This window comes from Pelobates fuscus, chromosome 5 (genome assembly GCF_036172605.1).
Source record: "Pelobates fuscus isolate aPelFus1 chromosome 5, aPelFus1.pri, whole genome shotgun sequence".
Classification (NCBI taxonomy): Eukaryota; Metazoa; Chordata; class Amphibia; order Anura; family Pelobatidae; genus Pelobates; species Pelobates fuscus.
This window is the reverse complement of record NC_086321.1, coordinates 159,658,079-159,679,699: the sequence shown is the minus strand read 5'-3', so window position 1 is coordinate 159,679,699 and position 21,621 is coordinate 159,658,079. Positions and strand designations below refer to the sequence as shown.

Sequence of the window (21,621 nt, the reverse complement as noted above, 5' to 3'; positions counted from 1 at the left end):
ATCTCATGGAACTAAAATCAGATACAGAAACTCCCGAACAACGCTGGACTGCCATCATTGCCTGCGTTCGGTTCCATTCAACTTAGAAGGGCACTGTTCGGTGAGATCATTCATCTGGATGAGGGGAACAAGCTCCAGGGTAAGACTTTTGACTCTGTTCAGTAGTTTGTCCGTTTTCAAACTACTGAACTAGACCGACTGCAAGCCCTGATTCTCTGCCAGGGGTCTGTCACAGTGGGATTTTACTGGCACCCCCAAATAATTTAGTTTATTTAAATCTACTTCAATTCTAATTTAAGGTAGAATAAACGTTATGTAGACAGCTTCTCTGAAAATAACACAGAATAGAACTATTTTTTTTTAAATGAGAAAGATTAACTAATAAACAAACATGAAATGTATTTGATTTTTATTTTTAAATACCACATTTAAAGGAACACTAGAATGTTAGGAATACAAAGCTGTATTTGTATTTGCTTCTGTGTCTGGCTGCTAATGCGTGTCTCTTTCTTTGTCTGTTTGTAAATGTCTAAATCTGAATGTGTGTTCAGGAGGGAATATCCTTGCATAAGAATGTTTGGGATTTTGCCTTAATGACCAAAATCACTTTATTAAATTATAATCACAAGTCCACATTAAAAGAAAACAGTGAGGTGAATAAAAAAAAAAGGGTGAGAGCACTATAAGAGAATTTAGCATTTCGATATTTTGCTAAATTAACTGATGAAAGATTATTTTTAGATAGGACAGTCAAAACATACAGAGTGCATCATTAGCATGCTGTTGGTGAATGCACACCCAACAGATAGGCAGATATTGTTGCTTATTTACACAAGGCACAAAGTACCAAAAAAATAGCCCTCTGTATCAAATGTAACTACTTATCTGTTATACTGTTTCAAAAAAGGAGCAGCTACATAAATATACTACAACTGATTTCAGAGTGATATATGCAATGTGTTACTATATTAAATGAAATAAATGGAACAGTCAAGCAGACTGATAGTTTAAGTTGTCCGACACCCACCAAAATGGAGTAAAAAAGGTAGTTTACTTACCTTTTCTCTATCGCTTTGCTGGTCATGCCATGGCTGGCCTCACCTCCAATTTTGATTATCCCAGCCAATCCAATGCTTTGCCATAGAAAAATCACTTTTGTTTCTGTTTATGCAGACCTAGCCACACCTCCCCTGGCTCTGACTGACACAGCCTGCATTAAAACAACATAGATTCATTTTCAATCAGATGTAACTTACCTTAAAAGCATGTATCTCCTGCTCTGTAAATAAAACTTGAATTACATTACAGTGGGCTCCTTCAATGTCTAGCAAGCTATTAACAGAGCAGGAGAGAAGAAATTCTACATTAAACAGAACATGCAATAAAGGAAGTATAAACATTAGATGACTCTTTACAGGAAGTGTTTAGGAAGGCTGTGTAAGTCACATGCAGGTAGGTGTGACAGGGTGTATATACAAAGTGATTTAACTTCTAAATCACCAAGAATTTAGCAGTGAGTCTGCAGGTACATGATCTATACACACAGACTGCTTAATTAAGCTAAAGTTGTTTTGGTGACTATAGTGTCCCTTTAGGCTGTAGTGGTTCTGATGACTATAGTGTCCCATTAACCCCTTAAGGACACATGACATGTGTGACATGTCATGATTCCCTTTTATTCCAGAAGTTTGGTCCTTAAGGGGTTAAAGCTGATTTAGTAAATAACAGAGTGCTAAATAAGTCATCTAACTGGATGGCAGTTTACCCAGTTAATAAGCACTCTCTGGCAAGTGCCCTAGTCTAAATCAGCACTAGAATCTTAACAAAGTATAGAAAATCAAGTAGGATAGGATTAGGCCATAATTTGGTGTATTGACTAAATGGCATTGTGGTGGAAACTGTTTGGAAAAAGTATCAGGAAATAGACCACAGGTAAAGAACCACATGGGTCAGATAGAAGTAAAGAAAACATTAACACTGCTGCTGATTCTAATCACCTACCTTCCTAAGTAAACTCAAAAGTAGTCTCCTTGCTACCCTCCTCCACTGACCTCATGTAACTCCCCCCTAAACTGCAGAGAGTTGGCTAGCTATAGAGTAACATAGCTAGCTTAGTTACTATCAGTACTGAAACGACAGAAGACCCCCCCAGGTTTCCTCACAGCATTCGCTTGAAGTGAATTAAAAACAATAAAAGAACGGTTCAATGTGTATTTAGGCGCAAACAGCTTCTTCATCAGGTATACAATTACCTAGATTGGATGGATGTATAGATAGATTGGATGAATAGATAGATACAGACAGATTGATTGATTGTTTGTTTGATCATAAGGGATACAGCATAGAAATGTATAAGTAACAAAAAAAGAATTGAAAGCTCTACAAACTTTTTAGTTTAAACTTTATAGTTCATATGCAAAATTACCGTTTTGTCCTAGACTTGGGTCACAATACTATGGGACATTAACTGTGCATCCCATGCTTAAAATTAATGATATGCTTATTTTTTTTATAATGAAGGCAACTATGCAGTGATAGAATTAAGGCATAACTGTAACAGTTCCTTCATTCTTCATCCAAGTAAATTATATTACAGTCTTTACGGGGTGAATAATGCAGGGGAGATAAGATAAAAACTTACCTCCTCTGCACGTTTGTTTGCTTGGGCATCTAATAGAGAAAAGCATTGTGTTTACATGTATGGCACAGAAAGTGTTAATTAATTCGCAGATATTGCTTGGTTTTGCCCAAAAAAGCATTTAAATGAAAATAAAATAAACTAGAAATAATGTCAAATTAATGTTAGCACAACCTATTGGAAATGTTTTGTTAGCTATTAGGGTATGAGAAAGTTATGGACTTGACAGTTTCTCTTTTTTTGAAAAATAATATTAGTAGAGAAATTTGCTGTCCCAAGAATGTTTTCATAATCATCACAGTGTTTCTCATCAATAGGATGATTCCCACTCTCCTCTTGCTACATGTGATAATCACAAGATAAACTACAACAGTTACCATTTGTTATACTATATCAAAGCAAACAATATTGGAATGTTTTCTATATGGTTCAGTATTACTGTATTCCTTAAATTTGGTGTTAATGTCTGTACTTTTCCAATTTTCTCTGCATATTAGTCACACACCAAAAGTACATTTATGACTCAGTGATGAATAGTTTCTGATTAAAAGTTGAAATATGAAATATTACACATTTTCTTTTAATTATGATACATTTTTATATTATTTTACCAAACGGATAATTGAATATAATAGAATAGGCAAGGGAACATATTATTTTAAGGCTGATGCAGTCAACATGTATAACTGACAGTCATATATAAGACAAATAAAGAACAAACTATTACTCACAAAGGTACACATGTAGTGTATTGACAAATAAACTTATTTTTATATTTTACCAAAATTAAGATGCAGATATTTGGATCCAGATGGATCTTTTGTATGTAATTTTTAGTTATAAAATTAAAACTAATAATCTATAAAAAAACTAAAAAAAAAACTAAAAAAAAAACTGATAAAATATCAGTTGCCCACTATGTAGAATGTAAAAGTGTAAACATTCAGATTGAAATGTTCTGTAATAACAACTTATCGAACCCTCCTATGTGCAGTGGACTTGGGGCCCAGTTGAGACGATACAGTTTCTAATCAGGTTATAGATTTAAGCAGATTATTAGACACTGTGTCAAAGCAAGCTGGCTTTAGTTGCAATAGCCCCTTTATTAGTCTGGCCCTGCTAAACATGGTGGAAAAAGAAATGGTCCAAGATTAATGTATTTAGAGAGGTAAAATCTTTTGTCACCTTGAGGGAAGCATAAGGAAGAGAATGATATAGCAAAGGGGGTGGAGAGGCTGGAGAGCAATACATTAAGGGATACTGATTACTGACACAATTATAACAGTTTGTAAATTCAAGATTGGGTCATACAGCAAAGGGTCCCATATTTTTATGGCTTTATGCATTTTGATCTCAGCAAAATCTAGATCAAAGGGAATGCTTTTATTTACCAGTATAGATGCAAGTTAACCAAAAGCCAATACATTCACTACCTGGTGTTTACCCAGTGCCAGATGTCAGATTATACATCTATGGACTATTTGATGCCATTAGACTCTAACACAGTAGGGGTTGCCTAGGTTCAGGTGCAGGGTGCTGTTGTGGGGTTTTTACTGCATGCTGGGCTAGCTTGGATTTCATTGTTAGCAAACACTGCCAATGACAACTTATACCAGGAGGAATCCTGTGCACCTTCTCAGAACTCACAGAACTACAGACTGTCAGCATCTGACAGGAACATGTACCCACTAATGCTCCCCATTTGTCCCGCACTGCTGCTGTAGGCACATGCCTACTGGGCATATATAGAATCTTGCTCACATAAAAGAGAGAACATTATTCTATTAGAGCCTCACACCATTCAGCTCCAACCCCTCCCCCCCACTCCCTCCAAATACTACAGCTATTTGCTCTCACACACTCCAGCCTCTATCCACCCACCCTACCTACCCTCTCCACTACTCTCCTACCCTCTCCACTACTCCACCCTACCTACACTCAATCCCTAAACCTCCAAACCCAAATTATTTAGGAAGAACAACCCCCTATTTTAGGCCCAAACCCTCTATCCCTCTTTTCCATCTGAATGTTACTCTTTTCTAGGACCTTCAAATTGTTGGTATGTCTGAGTGTATAACAGAACTTCACAAAAATAATACGCACTGTAATGTGTCTTTAAACTATAATAACTGTGTTTAGTAATCAGTCTGTGTAACTAAGATATATGTATTCTAAATTACATTTTAGTTGCATAAATTGTTATTAGTATGTCACCTAAAATTTCTAAGAACAGCCCTGTTCCTGGTCACATCCCACTCACCCATTTGAAATGTTTGAAGGTATGCAATCTACACACACTCTACAGCACATATACCCCACACACGTCTTCCTCTATCCCCCACATTCTACAGACCCTATCCTTAAACACTACAGTCCTTACACACAAACAAACACACTACACCACAAACAGCCCATCCACACACACACAACCCCACAAGGAGCCTTTTCCCCCACAAGGAGCCTTTCCCGCCACAAGCAAGTAGAATGCCAGTTTCAGGCACCCATACAAGCAACATCCCCCACATTCACATCCACACAAGCAGCCTCCCCACGCACACATAACAGCACAGGTAGCTTACCACAAACATGCAACACCACAAGCATCCACCATCACACACATGCAGCCTTCAAAAAAAGAAAACACCATAGACAGCCTCCCTCACACATAAATACTGCACCCTGTTCCAACCTCTTTTTCACTTGTGGAGACTACAGAGACAATAGGACAAGAAACACAGAACAAACTTGTGTCAGGGTACCTGTGGTCTCTACCTCCGAAAGAGGTAGAGACTTAGCTGTTCCTCCATCCAGACGGCCTGATGGCTCCCTTCCCCACGGTCTATCCGGTCATGCAAGGCCGGCCGCGAGGGAGTGACTGCCTTTTACAGCATCTAGGCAGGAAGTTGTCATCAGGACACTCCTCCGGAACGACCTGTCACTCAATTGCTGCAGGACCAATCAGGACGCCTTGGAGGCGTGGTTACTGCTCTGAACAGGGTATTTAACAGAGCTTCTTTCATTAGCTCATTGCCCTGTCGTGGTTCTAGCTTGTTCTAGTCACTCAGTGCTTGTGTATTCTATTATCCCTTTTGGTTTTGACCCGGCTTGTTTACCTTACTCTGCTTATCTCTGTTACCCTTGATTCGGCTTGTCTCTCGCTTACCTGTCTTCTGTTACCCTCGACCTCGGCTTGTCTTTGACCATTCTATACTGTACTACTTACGTTAGTCCGGCCATTCTAAGGTCCGGTATACGTATCTGGCTACTGTTTGTACTCTGCGTGTTGGATCCCTGTCCCGATCCTGACATTACGACAGGGCCAATGGATCCTGCAAGTACAAACAGTCAGCTGGCTTCTCCTGATCCTAGGTTTGAAGCCATGGATCACAGAATGGATCAGATGGCGCTTGCGCTACAGGCTCTATTATCTCGTGCCAACAACCCACCAGAGGAGATACGTAATACCCCTGTTTCTCCTGTCGGTTCAGGTCTAGAGGTAGCCACAGTGGGTGCTTCTTCTCGCATTACCCCCCCAGTACGCTATGGTGGGGCTCCTGAGAAGTGTCGTGGTTTCTTAAACCAAATTAGTATCCACTTTGAATTGCAACCTCGCTCTTATCCTACAGATAGGGCAAAGGTAGGATTTATTATCACCCTACTTATTGAGAAAGCTCTGAGATGGGCCAACCCATTATGGGAGAACGATAACCCATTAGTTTATAACTATAACGCCTTTGTAACTGCTTTTAGAAGAACATTTGACCCTCCAGGTAGAAAGGTTAATGCAGCCAGATTACTGTTGCGTCTGAAACAGGAGAACCAAACACTGGTGGATTATGCCCTAGAGTTCAGGTCTCTGGCGTCAGAAGTCAAGTGGAATGAGCAGGCGTATATGGATGTATTTTTGAATGGCTTATCTGAAGTAATCCTTGATGAGGTTGCTACCAGAGAACTCCCTGAGAATTTAGAGGATTTAATTTCGTTCATCTCTCGTATAGATGAACGTTTAAGAGAGAGACAGAACACTCGAGAGAGGAACCGGAGACTTTCTTTTAGGTTAGCCCCCGCTTTTCCAAGTCCTGACTCCACGGTATCTTTGCTTCCTGAACCTATGCAGATAGGGTATACCCGCCTCTCTGAGGAGGAAAGACAGTACAGGAGAAGAGAGGGTTTGTGTATGTATTGTGGAGCTAAGGGTCATTTACTCTCGAACTGTTCTAACCGCCCGGGAAACGCTCGCACCTAAGTCTCTCTAGAGGACAGGCCTTGGGTGTTTCTATTTTGTCCTCTACTCCTAATTATAAAGATCACAGGCTTCTGCTACCAGTTTCCTTAACTTGCGGGAGGGAAGTAGTAAGGGCTATGGCTTTGATAGATTCCAGTGCTGCTGAGAATTTTATCGACCAAGCCTTTGCTAGTAAAAACAATTTCCCATCTCAGCTAAAGGAGACACCCTTGGCCGTTGAGGCCATAGATGGTAGACCACTACTAGACCCTGTTATCTTTCGTGAGACCATACCCATTGAGTGAAATGTTGGTATCCTACACGTGGAGAATTTATCTCTTCTGCTCATTTCGTCTCCTTCCGTTCCCATAGTTCTGGGGTACCCATGGTTGAAAGAACATAACCCTATTATCGAATGGGAGTTAGGGGAGATACTCTCGTGGGGCCAGGGCTGCCAGGATCGGTGTTTGTGCAAGGTTTCTCCATTAGCTAATATTAACATACAGGAGAATCCTACTCAGTCCACAGAGAGACAAATACCAGACCTTTACCTAGACTTAAGGGCAGTGTTTGACAAGAAGAATGCCGATTCTTTGCCGCCACACAGGTCATTTGACTGTAAAATTAAGCTTCTACCCGGGACTATGCCTCCGAGGGGCCATGTATATCCTTTGTCTGTTCAGGAAAACTCGGTTCTAGAGGAGTATATTCAGGAGAATTTAGAAAAGGGATTTATCAGGAGGTCTTCTTCTCCGGCCGGGGCGGGGTTCTTTTTCATTAAGAAGAAGGATGGCACGCTGAGACCTTGTATCGATTACCGAGGCTTGAATAAAATAACTGTCAGAAATGCCTATCCTATCCCACTGATTACCAAGTTATTTGATCGTCTTAAGGGCTCCAAAATCTTCACCAAGTTAGATCTCAGAGGGGCTTACAATTTGGTGAGAATCCAGCAAGGTCACGAGTGGATGACGGCATTCAATACCCGGTATGGCCATTACGAATACACTGTTATGCCATTTGGACTATGCAATGCTCCTGCAGTATTTCAAGATTTGATTAATGAGGTACTTAGGGAGTTTCAGCATGACTGTGTCATTGTTTACCTGGACGACATACTAATACACTCTAAGGAGATTGAGACTCACCATAGACAGGTCAGAAAGGTGTTACACAAACTTCTGCAACATGGCCTATACTGCAAATTGGAGAAGTGCAGTTTTGATCAGTCTCAGGTAGACTTTCTTGGGTACGTGATTTCTGGGGAAGGTTTTAAAATGGATCCTGGTAAACTCCAATCTATTTTAGACTGGCCTTTGCCCAAAGGACTCAAGGCTATCCAAAGGTTTATTGGTTTTTCCAACTACTATAGGCGCTTCATTAAGGGTTACTCCTCTGTCATTGCGCCTATTACCAATATGACCAAACAAGGGGCTGATACTAAGTTCTGGTCTGAGGAAGCTCTTGGTGCTTTTAAGACTCTCAAGGAACTTTTTGCCTCAGCTCCCATTCTAGTTCATCCTGATACGACTCTGCCTTTCTTGCTCGAGGTCGATGCTTCTGAGACAGGAGTTGGGGCTGTTCTGTCTCAAAGGTTAGGGGTGGATAAACCGTTACACCCTTGTGGTTTCTTCTCTAAAAAAATTTCTGGGCCTGAGAGCAGATATGACATCGGGGAGAGGGAACTGTTAGCGGTCATTAAGGCTTTAAAGGAGTGGAGACATTTACTGGAAGGGACACTATACCCTGTTACTATTCTAACGGATCATAAGAACTTGTCTTATATTGGGGAGGCGAAGCGCTTGTCCGCCAGGCAGGCTCGCTGGGCCTTGTTCCTCACTCACTTTAATTATGTACTTACGTATAGACCTGGTTCTAAGAACTCTAAAGCCGATGCATTGTCTCGTCAATATGAACCATCCACTATAACTGAACCACTTCTGTCCTCCATAGTTCCTAAGGGGAATATCATCGCGAACACGAATCTCAGGATTCACTCTCCATTGCTTTCGGAGATCATGAAGTTTCAGCATTTGGCACCCAAACAGACCCCTGGGGATCGACACTTCGTTCCTGCCGCTCTCCAACTGGAGGTGCTACGCTGTCTCCATAACAGCAAGGTGGCTGGGCATCCTGGCATCCGCAAGACTTATGCGCTGGTCTCTAAAGATTTTTGGTGGCCTGACTTACGCAAGGATATTAAAGAATTCCCTTACCTAAACTCCCATCTTCGCCCGAATTAGCGGAGATATTCGCCAGGGAGATTTTCCGTTTGCATGGGATACCTTCCCAGATTGTCTCTGACAGAGGCTCCCAATTTGTTTCCCGTTTTTGGAGATCATTCTGCTCCCAACTAGGCATCAAATTGAATTTCTCCTCTGCCTATCATCCTCAGTCCAATGGAGCTGCTGAACGCACTAACCAAAAAGTTGAACAATATTTACGTTGTTTTGTTTCAGAACACCAGGACGATTGGGTCGGTTTGATTCCTTGGGCGGAGTTTGCACATAACAATCTCATTTGTGATTCTACGCATTCTAGCCCTTTTTTCTTGAATTATGGCTTTCATCCTTCCATCCTTCCTTCGGAGTCTTCTTCTCAAGGGATACCGTCGGTGGATGTTCATGTTGCCAATTTAAGAAAGTTGTGGGATCAAACTCGACAAATCCTTCTGCACAATTCTACGCTGGTTAAAAAACACGCTGACAAACGTAGAAGGGCAGCACCGGTGTTTGTTCCAGGCGATAGAGTATGGTTAAGTACTAGAAACATTCGGTTAAAAGTGCCGTCCATGAAGTTTGCTCCTCGATATATTGGACCTTACAGGGTACTGTCTCAAATTAACCCAGTTGCGTATCGTTTAGCGTTGCCTAATGCCTTACGCATTCCTAATTCATTTCATGTTTCCTTGCTAAAACCATTAATATGTAACAGGTTCTCCTCCACGATCGCCCCTCCCCGCTCAGTTCAGGTGGAGGGTCAGGAGGAGTATGAGGTCAATTCCATCGTTGATTCTCGAATCTCCCGGGGGAAACTGCAATATCTGGTCGATTGGAAGGGTTATGGTCCTCAGGAGAGAAGTTGGGTACCTCAGGAGGAGGTGCATGCTCCCCGTCTCCGCAGGGCGTTTCACTCTCGATTCCCTTCTCGCCCTGGTGTATTCCGCCCGGTGGGCGTATCTGAGAGGGGGGGTACTGTCAGGGTACCTGTGGTCTCTACCTCCAAAAGAGGTAGAGACTTAGCTGTTCCTCCATCCAGACGGCCTGATGGCTCCCTTCCCCACGGTCTATCCGGTCATGCAAGGCCGGCCGCGAGGGAGTGACTGCCTTTTACAGCATCTAGGCAGGAAGTTGTCATCAGGACACTCCTCCGGAACGACCTGTCACTCAATTGCTGCAGGACCAATCAGGACGCCTTGGAGGCGTGGTTACTGCTCTGAACAGGGTATTTAACAGAGCTTCTTTCATTAGCTCATTGCCCTGTCGTGGTTCTAGCTTGTTCTAGTCACTCAGTGCTTGTGTATTCTATTATCCCTTTTGGTTTTGACCCGGCTTGTTTACCTTACTCTGCTTATCTCTGTTACCCTTGATTCGGCTTGTCTCTCGCTTACCTGTCTTCTGTTACCCTCGACCTCGGCTTGTCTTTGACCATTCTATACTGTACTACTTACGTTAGTCCGGCCATTCTAAGGTCCGGTATACGTATCTGGCTACTGTTTGTACTCTGCGTGTTGGATCCCTGTCCCGATCCTGACAACTTGCCATTGTGATTGTGATAATTAAACTGCAATTTAAGTAGCTTAATATGGGGTACTAGAAGTAGTAGCTAATGTGTTTTGCTAATATAAGTAATGATTTACTATAAACAACTATTTTACATTATCTGCACAAACTTTATTGTAATTATTTTCAATGTACTTTTTTTTATCTATAACAATATATTTAGTATATAATGATTCATCATTTTAGCGTTGAACACATATATCAAGATTGTTAGTGCAGAGGGTGAAGTGCTAGCTGCAGAAGTGGCTTTGGCTGCTGTAGATGCTGATGACGTTGTTCTTTTTTGACTGCAGTAGAGGAGAGAGATGTCTGTTTCAATAGTTGCAGAGGATGGAGAGATGGTTGTATTGTATTTTCCTAGTCCCCAATACTCACTTCACTTCCTGCCAGTGATAAAGCTACTAGAATACTAGGTCATGGGAGTGAAGGCACTATAACAATTTCATTGAAATGAACTCATCATTAGACCAGAATTGGGGTAGTGGGCTAATTTAAATATTACCATAGAAGTTGGAATATAGTTTTGGTGACATACTGTTGATGTAAGTAGAAATAGTGTATTATCCTAATTATGGGTATTTGTCAGGAACTTTATTTTTAGAAGTGCACCTTCCTAATAATGGAACTAGAATGTAAAAATACTGTTTGTATGTAGGCATAGTGCTCACTTACAGTAGATGTAGTTCTCTTGCATATCTGTATTATAGTGGACTTTGCAGTCTACATCCATGTGATGTAAAATAGCATTGCAGAAGAGGATTAGTGGGAGATGATAAATGGTGAATTCTAAGAAGGGTTAGCCATTTAGACATTACAGGGGTTAATAATGACATCTGGGGCAAGAGCAACCACTAGGCGAACTGGGCAGCAACCTAGGGCGCACTGACCTCGGGGGTTGCAGTCTTCAGTTGGGTGACTGGCAGGAGGGGAGCGCACTGCACAGCTCTCCCCCTCCTGCCGGTCACTGCATGTAGCACGGTTGAGCAGACCATGGTAGAGGGTATTCTGTATCCACTACCTGATTGATTTTAATGATACATAATGTTAAAAAGATGAGTTTTAAAATTATATATTTTATGTATGCTTTACGATTATATATTTAGAAAAAGTAATTTTATTTTTTAGCACCCAACACAGAAACTATTTTGGGCTGCCTGTGCTGTCGGCATTGGAGGAACATTTCAATATGGTTACAGTCTCTCTGTCATTAATGCACCTACAACAGTAAGTTTGTATATTTTGTACATTGTGTTTAATAAGGGAATAGATTTATGCTTACTATTTATGGATTACATTATAATTGTGTCCAATCATCTAATCCAAAGTAAAAAAAAATAGTTAAGTGAGCACTAATGATCAGTCCTCCAAATTTCTCCATGTATCAGTAATCTACCATTAAAATGTCGATCTTGCCCTGTGTATCCTATATTTTGATCATACATCATTTTTTTATCGTATCTATGGATCTCTCATAGAAAACCAAATGTGAGAGATGGGTGTGAATAGAAACAAAAAGACCTTGACAAAGGTTCAGAGTAGAGCTGAAACGTTGCTGGTATGAGGGATGGCTTCAACACAAATTCATTGAGCAAGTGTTTGAAGGTGTGCTGGACCATTACGTCTGTACTTGGCTATTGTCTGGGCACAGCTGGTGTCCCCATCAGTGACAACTGCCCCCTCCCCAGCCTTGCATATGCTGGGCAATATTATAGAATAGTTTGCTTTTATTATCCACACTAAGCAACGGTAGGAATGTTGTTTGTTAATAGCCATAGGAAATTAAATTTGAATGATGGACATATGTAATGTGTTAGTGGTAAACCATGTGTATTTAGTTATAGAGATACAAACTATTAATTCAGAAACTTTATATTTGAAGTACGGTGCTTTTTTTAGTTATTTTAAAATTAACTTTAGAAACACTTTTCAAATGTTGCTCTGCTTTAGCTATATCTAATATCTTCTCATTATTTAAATTAATCATGTTGTATGTATCTTTGTATTTCTTCAGCATATTCTTAAATTTATTAACAACACTTGGCATGACCGCCATCAGACTACTTTAGATGAAGGGTTGCTGACGCTTATTTGGTCAACAATTGTTTCAATATTTACTCTTGGTGGGTTACTTGGCACGTATATTGGTGGAAATATGGCTAATAAACTTGGCAGGTAAGAATATTGTGTAAATCTGTGCTGCTTCATTATGCATTTCCTTTGATCTAGAAGGTCTATGGACTATAGCAGTGACAAAAGTCTTGTTTAATTTACTAACATTTAGGACAATCACAGCAATAATGGGTATTGCACAAATTCTTGAACACACTCCTGTAGCCTTCTTTATGATTTTGCAATTGTTACATATATACATTAACATAGTATTACATACTCAATATGAATTCAACACGTGACTCCTGACATCAAAGGAAAGTGAACTTCCAAGGTAAAAATCACAAAACAAGCCTTCACGGCTTCCTTTAGGAAGAATTTAATTAATATTCGCCTTTTGTGATTCTCTGTTAGTGCCCCCCATTTGTGTCACTCTGCCCTGTCCTCTTTTGCTTCCCTCTGTCCATGCCCCCCCCCCCAAAAAAAACAAAAACAAACTGTATGCAAATACTTTTCCTTGCTTACATTTTCTTTGTTTTATCCTGTAGAAAAAAAACGCTGCTAATAAATAATTTTTTTGCAATTGTTGCTGCTTTTTTCATGGGTCTTGCTGAACCCGCTGGATTGTTTGAACTTTTGATCATTGGGAGATTCTTTATAGGAATTAATGCAGGTAAGATTTTATCTATATGGAAATCTTCTTTTATTGTTGCCAATCTAAATCAGCATATTAGCTGATTTGTTTCTCTTTATAGTTTTTTATTGTTCTTCCAAAGATCTTATATCTAAGAAATTTCTCCTTATTCGTGCCATTTGACTTTTAGGCATGTTGGTTAACCATAACTAATGGTGTTAGATGATACTTTGTATTGCCATGTTACAATGAGTAGGTTTGAAAAATGTCCTAGTATGTAATTGACCTTCCTCTATGTCTAAGGTAAAATCAAGAATGTCAATCTGTTCCCCATGTATAGTAGAAGTGAATGTAGGTTATAAACAAGGCTGTCATGTTCACCTTCCATATGATTAGAATGTCATCTACGTAGCGTCGCCACAAGACAACTCCCCACCCCAGAAAAGCCTCTAGCATTTTCCAATGGGAAACATGAAGGTTGGCGAAACATGGAGCAAACCTTGTCCCTATGGCGACACTATATAGCTGCAAATAAAAACCTGAGAATCAAACCAGAAAAAAAATCCTAGTAAGTACAAATCAAAGCACCTGACTAGAAACTCAACCTGGCTAGATTTTGTTGAATTAATATGTATTGAATGATTTCTAAACCTTTGTTGTGAGGTATATTGATATAAAGTGATATCCAAGATAGGCAAGACTGAGATAGGAAGCAGCTCTAGACGCCATCTGAGGAGTGGCCAGTGAAGTTATCACTAGGCTGTAATGAAAAGACAGTGTTTACAGCAAAAAGCCTTAAGGGAATGATTCTACTCACCAGAACAAATTCAATAAGCTATAGATGTTCTGGTGACTATAGTGTCCCTTTAAGTTTCACACAGGCTTCTGAATGAGCAGTTGTGAGACGGCTTTGAAGCAGATTCGAAATGATCTTCATGAGTGAAAATATTTGCTCACAGATATATATTGACCCAAAGGCTAAAAGCAATGCAAATGCAATTTTCATCAAGCAGATACATTTTTCAGATAGACTGGTCCAACATTGTACAATGGCAGCTGATCTATCTGTGCAATTTTCTTCCAGAGTTTTATGCAGTTCTGCAAATTTTGTTCTCCATAATTCTGATGCCTTCAATTCAATAAGCTGGATTTCAAAAGCATCAAGATCCATTCATTCACAAAGAGTTAACCCAAATGAGGTGGATTCAGTTAAGTCGGGCTTGATAAGGAACGAAAATGTTGGCTCATGGATCTCAAAATCTTGACAGTTCTGTAAACTCTTTTCTGAGCACCCCAATGTACTTCTGCAGTTCTACTGTGTCAAATGGATAATGAGCAGGGCCGGACTGGCCCACCGGGATACCAGGAAATTTCCCGGTGGGCCGTCGACACCTGGGGCCGGGCAGACACCTGGGTCTGCTGGTGGCCGCTGGGGAAGGTCTGCTGGCGGCAGCTGGGGGAGGTCTGCTGACGGCCGCATGTGAAGCTGTGCTGTGCTGGCTCTGCTCCCCAGCGTGCAGCTTAATGAGACCGCGGCCGGAATATGACGTCATATTCCGGCCGCGGCCTCATTCAGCAGCGCGCGAAGGCGGGAGAGCAGAGCCAGCACAGCACAGCTTCACATGCGGCCGCCAGCAGACCTCCCCCAGCGGCCGCCAGACTCCAGCACAAGTCCCCCAGCGGCCGCCAGCACAGTCAGCAGTCTGCACTGCACGGCCCCTGGCAGCCATGTAGGAGTAATGTGTATTATGGTCTGTCTGTCTGTTATGGTCTGTCTGTCTGTCATGGTGTCTGTATGGTGTGTGTGTCTGTCTGTCATGGTGTGTGTGTGTCTGTCTGTATGGTGTGTGTGTGTCTGTCTGTGTCATGGTGCGTGTGTGTGTCTGTCTGTCCGTCATGGTGTGTGTGTGTCTGTCTGTCCGTCATGGTGTGTGTGTGTGTGTCTGTCTGTCCGTCCGTCATGGTGTGTGTCTGTCTGTCTGTCCATCATGGTGTGTGTGTCTGTCCGTCATGGTGTGTGTGTCTGTCCGTCATGGTGTGTGTGTGTGTGTCTGTCCGTCATGGTGTGTGTGTGTGTCTGTCTGTCCATCATGGTGTGTGTGTGTGTGTGTCTGTCTGTCCGTCATGGTGTGTGTGTGTCTGTCTGTCCGTCATGGTGTGTGTGTGTGTGTCTGTCTGTCATGGTGTGTGTGTCTGTCTGTCCGTCATGGTGTGTGTCTGTCTGTCCGTCATGGTGTGTGTGTCTGTCTGTCCGTCATGGTGTGTGTGTGTGTCTGTCTGTCCGTCATGGTGTGTGTGTGTGTGTCTGTCCGTCATGGTGTGTGTGTCTGTCTGTCCGTCATGGTGTGTGTGTCTGTCTGTCCGTCGTGGGGTGTGTGTCTGTCTGTGTCATGGTGTGTGTGTCTGTCTGTCATGGTGTGTGTATGGTGTGTGTGTCTGTCTGTGTCATGGTGTGTGTGTGTCTGCCTGTGTCATGGTGTGTGTGTCTGTCTGTCTGTCATGGGATGTGTGTCTGCCCGTCATGGGGTGTGTGTCATGGTGTGTGTGTGTCATGGTATATGTGTGTTTCTGTGTCTGTCATGGTGTATATGTGTGTTTTAAAAATAATGTTTTTGCTCACCTTTTTTTCCCCCACGTAGCGTGCTGGTCTCCCCTCGACTGGCCCTGCCTCTATGGCTAAGATCATCAAGCTTGATGATCTCAGCCAATCCAATGCTTTGCCATAGGATTGGCTGCAACACACTACACCAATCAGCATCTCCTCATAGAGATGCATTGAATCAATGTATCTCTATGGGGAACGTTCAGCGCCTCCAGAGTGTGGAGGCCCTGAATGTAGGTGCAATGACACAGGAAGCACCTCTAGTGACCGTCTGAGTGACTGTCACTAGCGGTGTCACTTTGAAGCAATGTAAACACTGCCTTTTCTCTGAAAAGTCAGTGTTTACGTTGAAAACCTGTAGAGACATGCTATAGACACCAGTACCACTAGATTAAGCTGTGTGTGTGTGTGTGCGCGTCTGCTAGTGAGTGAGCTTGCTTGTATGTGTGTGCCTGCGAGTGAGTGAGCTTGTGTTATTATGTCAATGAGCTGATGTATAACAGTGAGATTGTTTGTCTATGAGGCTGTGTATCAATGAGCTTGCGTGTGTCAGTGAGATTGTCTGTGTCTGCATGTGAGTATGCTTACTGTATAATTAAATGTTTTACTCTGAAAGGACCAATATTTTATATTAGAAAAATATATAAATATATATATATATATATATATATATATAACTCAATCATCTGTGATCTGGGGTGGTAAGATATAGCCTTACATATTACATACGGCAATATATATCGCAATGACATGGGGCTGGCATAACATTTTTTTCCAGGGCTGCTTTGTATCCCCAGTCCGGCCCTGATAATGAGCCGAATGTGCTTTTACATTGGGAAAATACTTGTATGTCTCAGTAGTGATATCACGACAATACACATTCAGTTTTTCCATGAATCCTTTCCAGTATTCATAAAGATGAAGAACAGTTTGTCCTTCTCTCTGTAACTGTAAATTCAGGACGTTCAGGTGTCCAGTTATATCAACCAGGAACATAAGATTGCAAAGCCAGTTAATATCACTTAGTTCTGGGTTTTCACTGGTGAAACTCTTGATCTCCTCCAAGCATGCTACAAATCTGCATGTATACCTTGCCACGAATGAGCCAACAAACATTGTTATACAGAGGGAGATCAGAATATGAACTCTACAGTTCCTCCAGTAAGGACCTGAACTGTCTGTGGTTTAATGCACAGCGGCTAAAAGTTCAGTGCAGGACGACCATTGTCTTCTTGGAGAAGATTTACAAATCCTTTGTTATTTCCAACCATGGCAGGGGCACCATCTGTAGTTATACAGACTATTTTATTGATATCTCTGGTCTGTTTTTCAAAATGATCAGCAAATGCAGACATAATATCCTCTCCTTTTGTTCCTTCGAGTGATTTCAGACAACACAATTCTTCATAAATGCGATAATTTTCACAGTAACAAGCAACTACTGCGAGGCGAGCCATGTCATTTACATCAACACTTTGATCCACAGCAACACTAAAGACAAGAGCATCTTTTTAAACTTCTTCTCTGCTTATCTTGTATATTATCTGTTATTTTGGTCACTCGTCTTTCTATTGTTCTTGCAGATACTGGTATATCTTTTATCCGAGATCAGATTGTATCTTTATTAGGAAAATCACCAAATAAAACTTCAGCACCGTTTATAAAGGCTTCTTTAATATATTCACCATCTGTGAAAGGTTTCCCTTTTCTTGCTACACACTGAGCAATTTTATAACTACATTCAGTAGCTTTATTCTTTGCTCCAATTACTTTTTTGAATATACTTGTTTGTTTTTTATACCCAGCTACTACTCTTTTCATGGCTTCCATTTTGTCCTCCATGTTATTAAATGACAATTCATGTTTGGTTTGAAAATGTCTTTTGACACCTGACATTCTGCAGACAACACTTTCACAGCATAATGCACACACAGCACGATCCTTCTGCTGTACAACTTCATATTCCTCAATCCATGAAAGCTGAAAAGCGCGGATGTCAAGCTTTTGCTTTTTGGCGGTAGACATTTTAGCAAGTGGAAGTAGGATATGCAATCTAAAGCTGAGAAGGCTGAAAAGGACTGTTTTTTCAAACAATGTGATTGCTCCCTGTGGATCCTGCAAAAAGGCAAATGATACACTGACAAAATGGGCTTCAATAAGAGGGTAAATAAGTACAAAGATCCTTTTTCCATTTTGTTTTTATAATTCTTTATTTTTGTTGTGCATTAAATTACATTTCAACTTTTATCGCCCTAACAGCGAGAAGTAAAAGACACATAAGGCATATAATGAAACGACTGTATGTCATTCTTATATACTGAACAATTTGCTAATAGTAACAGGCTAGGTTTACACGTCTTTGTCTGTTTCAGTAGTAGTGGATGAGCAATCAAAAATAGACATGTAATGACAATTAGATCTAGAAATGCTGGTACACCCAGAAGGCCTCAGTCATAGGCATTAGGGAAAGAGTACTCATGACAGGTAATGCTACAGGTTATAGGAGATATATCAAGAGAAATATCCAAAATTATAGAAACTGTTTACCGAAAGCCTAAACACAAAATAATAATAACATGCAATGAGAAGGCTTCTGGGCTGTCGAGATCCCACTATTAGGAGTCTCTGACTTTTATCAACCTATGCCCCTCTGGGGTAGGCTGCAGTCTTGCTGTGCTGGAGTGCTGAACAGGTCAGTGCCCCAGTTAGAGGTCTAAGCAGTATGCAGCAAATATTTGGAGACAGGCTAAGTTGCTGCAACTTTCGCCCCCCCTGGTGCAGTAGAGCATAACCAGTTTGAATATAGGCATGATGGCGTGTTGCTCCTTCTGACATGTTCGGTTTGGACATGTTGTGCCCACTGCCCTCTGCATCTTCCTGAGTGATAGATACTGTGTGTGGTCGCTGCTGCTGGGGCCAATGGTTCCAGGCAAGCTGCTCTCAAAAGGCGCCAAAGAGCCGATCCTGCACATCCCATTTCCCACTGCTTGGGTCAGAAGCACACACGGTGGCTGTCATTTAAGTTGCCACATGCTGTCGGCTTTGTGGTGGTGTTCTGTGCTCCCAGCTCACTGAGAAACATCCTGGGTCCGGACCGGGATCGCCTCCGCAGGTCCAAAGGGGGGAGGACAGGGCACCAGCTGGCGTTTGACTTGGCACAGGCTGCTCCAGGAGGGAGACCGGCCGCCTCTCCCTTCCACGGTGCACACCAGGCCGCAATATGCTCGGAGCCCCCTCCAGGACCGTTTCATCCACAATCATAGCTTGTCGCCAGTAGTCGGGTAAGCCCAGGTTAGGGCTACTGCAATAGCGATTTAGAGGTGTTCCTTTAATTCCATAATGTTTAATGATTCCACTGTGCACATAAATAGTTAAATCGCATCTCTGCCTGTCCCTAGGTTCTTAAATTGTCCAGTGGAATGAAAAAATAGATTCAATGACATGTTGCCTGTCTATGTATGAGAAAGCAGGGAGGCCCTTAATTTAAATCCAGTTCAGAGTTCTTTTTTAATGTCAGTGATATTTCTAATCTCTTCTCTTATCACCTGCCTTGAGCTTTGAAGTCTTTTATTTATCGAAGAGTAAGGCAAATACATGTTCCTACACAAAATAAATTGTTTCCAAATAAAAAATTTTACTTATTAAACAAGTATCAGAGATTTTCTCTTTTCTAAGGTATCAGAAATATATAACATATTCAGACTACCAAAGTCTCCTAAAATTACTCAAAACAGCCATTGGCCACAACCCCACTTACACCTCTAAAGTTAAAGTGTCCCTCTTCGTCCATTAGAAATGTTGGGAGGCTTACAGATATGCCAGATTTGACTGATGCTCCCAGTCAATGAATTAGATCCAAACATGGGCAAAAGTGTCACACAAAGTGCATTTGCAAAACCAGAAAAGGAGGCTGGACCAGAGGCACATAGGAGATCCAGATCAATGCCAAATATCAGGGAATTCCTGGCAACAAGATCATTACATTGTACTCTAGTGCTTTTGGTACTTAGAGTATCTATTCAAAGATTTTCTGAAGAGTGACAAATAATGACGACTATGATCATATTGTCTAATATTCAGTTACATAGCCAACAATTCTTCACACAATATTGGTTTATGTTTAGAAGTGAGTTGTAATGACTATTTATTTCTCTTTACAGGTATTGGTATTTGTGTTCAACCACTGTATCTTGGGGAAATTGCACCAAAGAGTATAAGAGGCCAGACAACAGTGGCCATCAATGTCTTTTTGACTTTTGGCATCCTGGCTGGACAGATTGTTGGCTTACGGTATAGTCTCATTCAATTTTAAATTGCTGAGCAATGTACTAGAGGTACTTGCATAGGAATGCATACAAATATCATTTACATGTGTTGGTTCAGTGCATTACAGTTAATACAATTACATTTATATATTTTTCTACCTAAATCTTGATATGTGTGATGCAGTTTAGAGAATAATTTGGCTTATTATGGATACTCCTGTAATTCATGCACATGGATGGATAGGTTTACTAGTTAGGATCTACTAGAAGAATACATTAGACATGGTTATTTGCTAAAGTAAGAATTTTAGGGGAATTCAAAGTGAATTAAAAAATGTAAACCAAAATAGCCAAATTTCATTTCAACTATTTTGTACTTAAGTTTGAAATTCACTTTGAATTCTCACTTTACTTTAGTAAATAAACCTGAAAATCCTTTTTTTTATTCTCCATGTAATAGCTTTTATTAACAATACCTGCTCTGAATGCAACTCTTGTAAATTAGGACTGCAGTGAAATGCATTAATAAAATAATAAGCCATTAATATTTCAACTCACTATAAAATAAATCCATAGTATAAGTTCTGGCAGATAGCTTGTTGTCTGTTTACTCGATGAATCAGTTATGTGATATATTTATCATCAACAGGGAAATACTCGGTAGCCAGGATTCTTGGCCATTCTTGTTATCTACATGCTGCATTCCGGCATTTATACAGCTACTGGTACTCCCATTCTTTCCTGAAAGTCCCAGGTACCTTCTAATAGAAGAGAAAAACGAGTACGAATGTCAAAAAGGTAAGCTCTGGAAAAAAAAAATTGCATTAATTTAAGTAGAATAAATGTTCATATGTCTCTGGATTTGAACGTGTTATTTTGTAGGTTGTCCACTAGGTGTGCACAGCAAGTACAAATGACATGGCTAATTGCTGAGTTTGAAGATGTCATGCTGGATGCCCTTTCCCCTGACCCTGAAATTTAAAATAACTCACACCGCCTTGGTGACCAAATGTCCCCTCTTCCTTGATCTCCTACTTTATAATATGCCTCTGTGCTAACCCACATCCACAATATTTACTCTATCCTTGCTGTGTTATTATTACAGAGGTGTGGTCTAACCTACCTAACAATACTTTAAACAATAATAATGTATTTATCTTTTACTGTACTTGATTTAAGTCCTCATCCTCAGCCCATAAAACAGGCCCAAAAAGTATCAAGACGATGATGCAGGTAATGTGAAAAAATACTGAAAACAAAATCTTGGGAGGCCATCAGGAAATGCTTCCCTCTCCCCCAAACTATATATGGTATTTAATTATGGGTATAGGAGCAAAGTGGTGGAAAAGCAAAGCTAAGCACACCG

The 21,621-nt window shown here is 40.9% G+C and overlaps 1 protein-coding gene across 1 annotated transcript in view; it reads left to right on the top strand.

Moving 5' to 3' along the window:
• Positions 1-21,621, top strand: part of LOC134612654 (solute carrier family 2, facilitated glucose transporter member 11-like) — a 40,416-nt gene that overhangs the window by 7,910 nt on the left and 10,885 nt on the right. Inside the window, exons 3-7 of the mRNA XM_063457067.1 lie at positions 11,771-11,869; positions 12,657-12,817; positions 13,303-13,427; positions 20,151-20,280; positions 20,905-21,053. Coding sequence (XP_063313137.1) covers positions 11,771-11,869; positions 12,657-12,817; positions 13,303-13,427; positions 20,151-20,280; positions 20,905-21,053 — 664 coding nt within the window. The remainder of the gene's footprint in view (positions 1-11,770; positions 11,870-12,656; positions 12,818-13,302; positions 13,428-20,150; positions 20,281-20,904; positions 21,054-21,621) is intronic.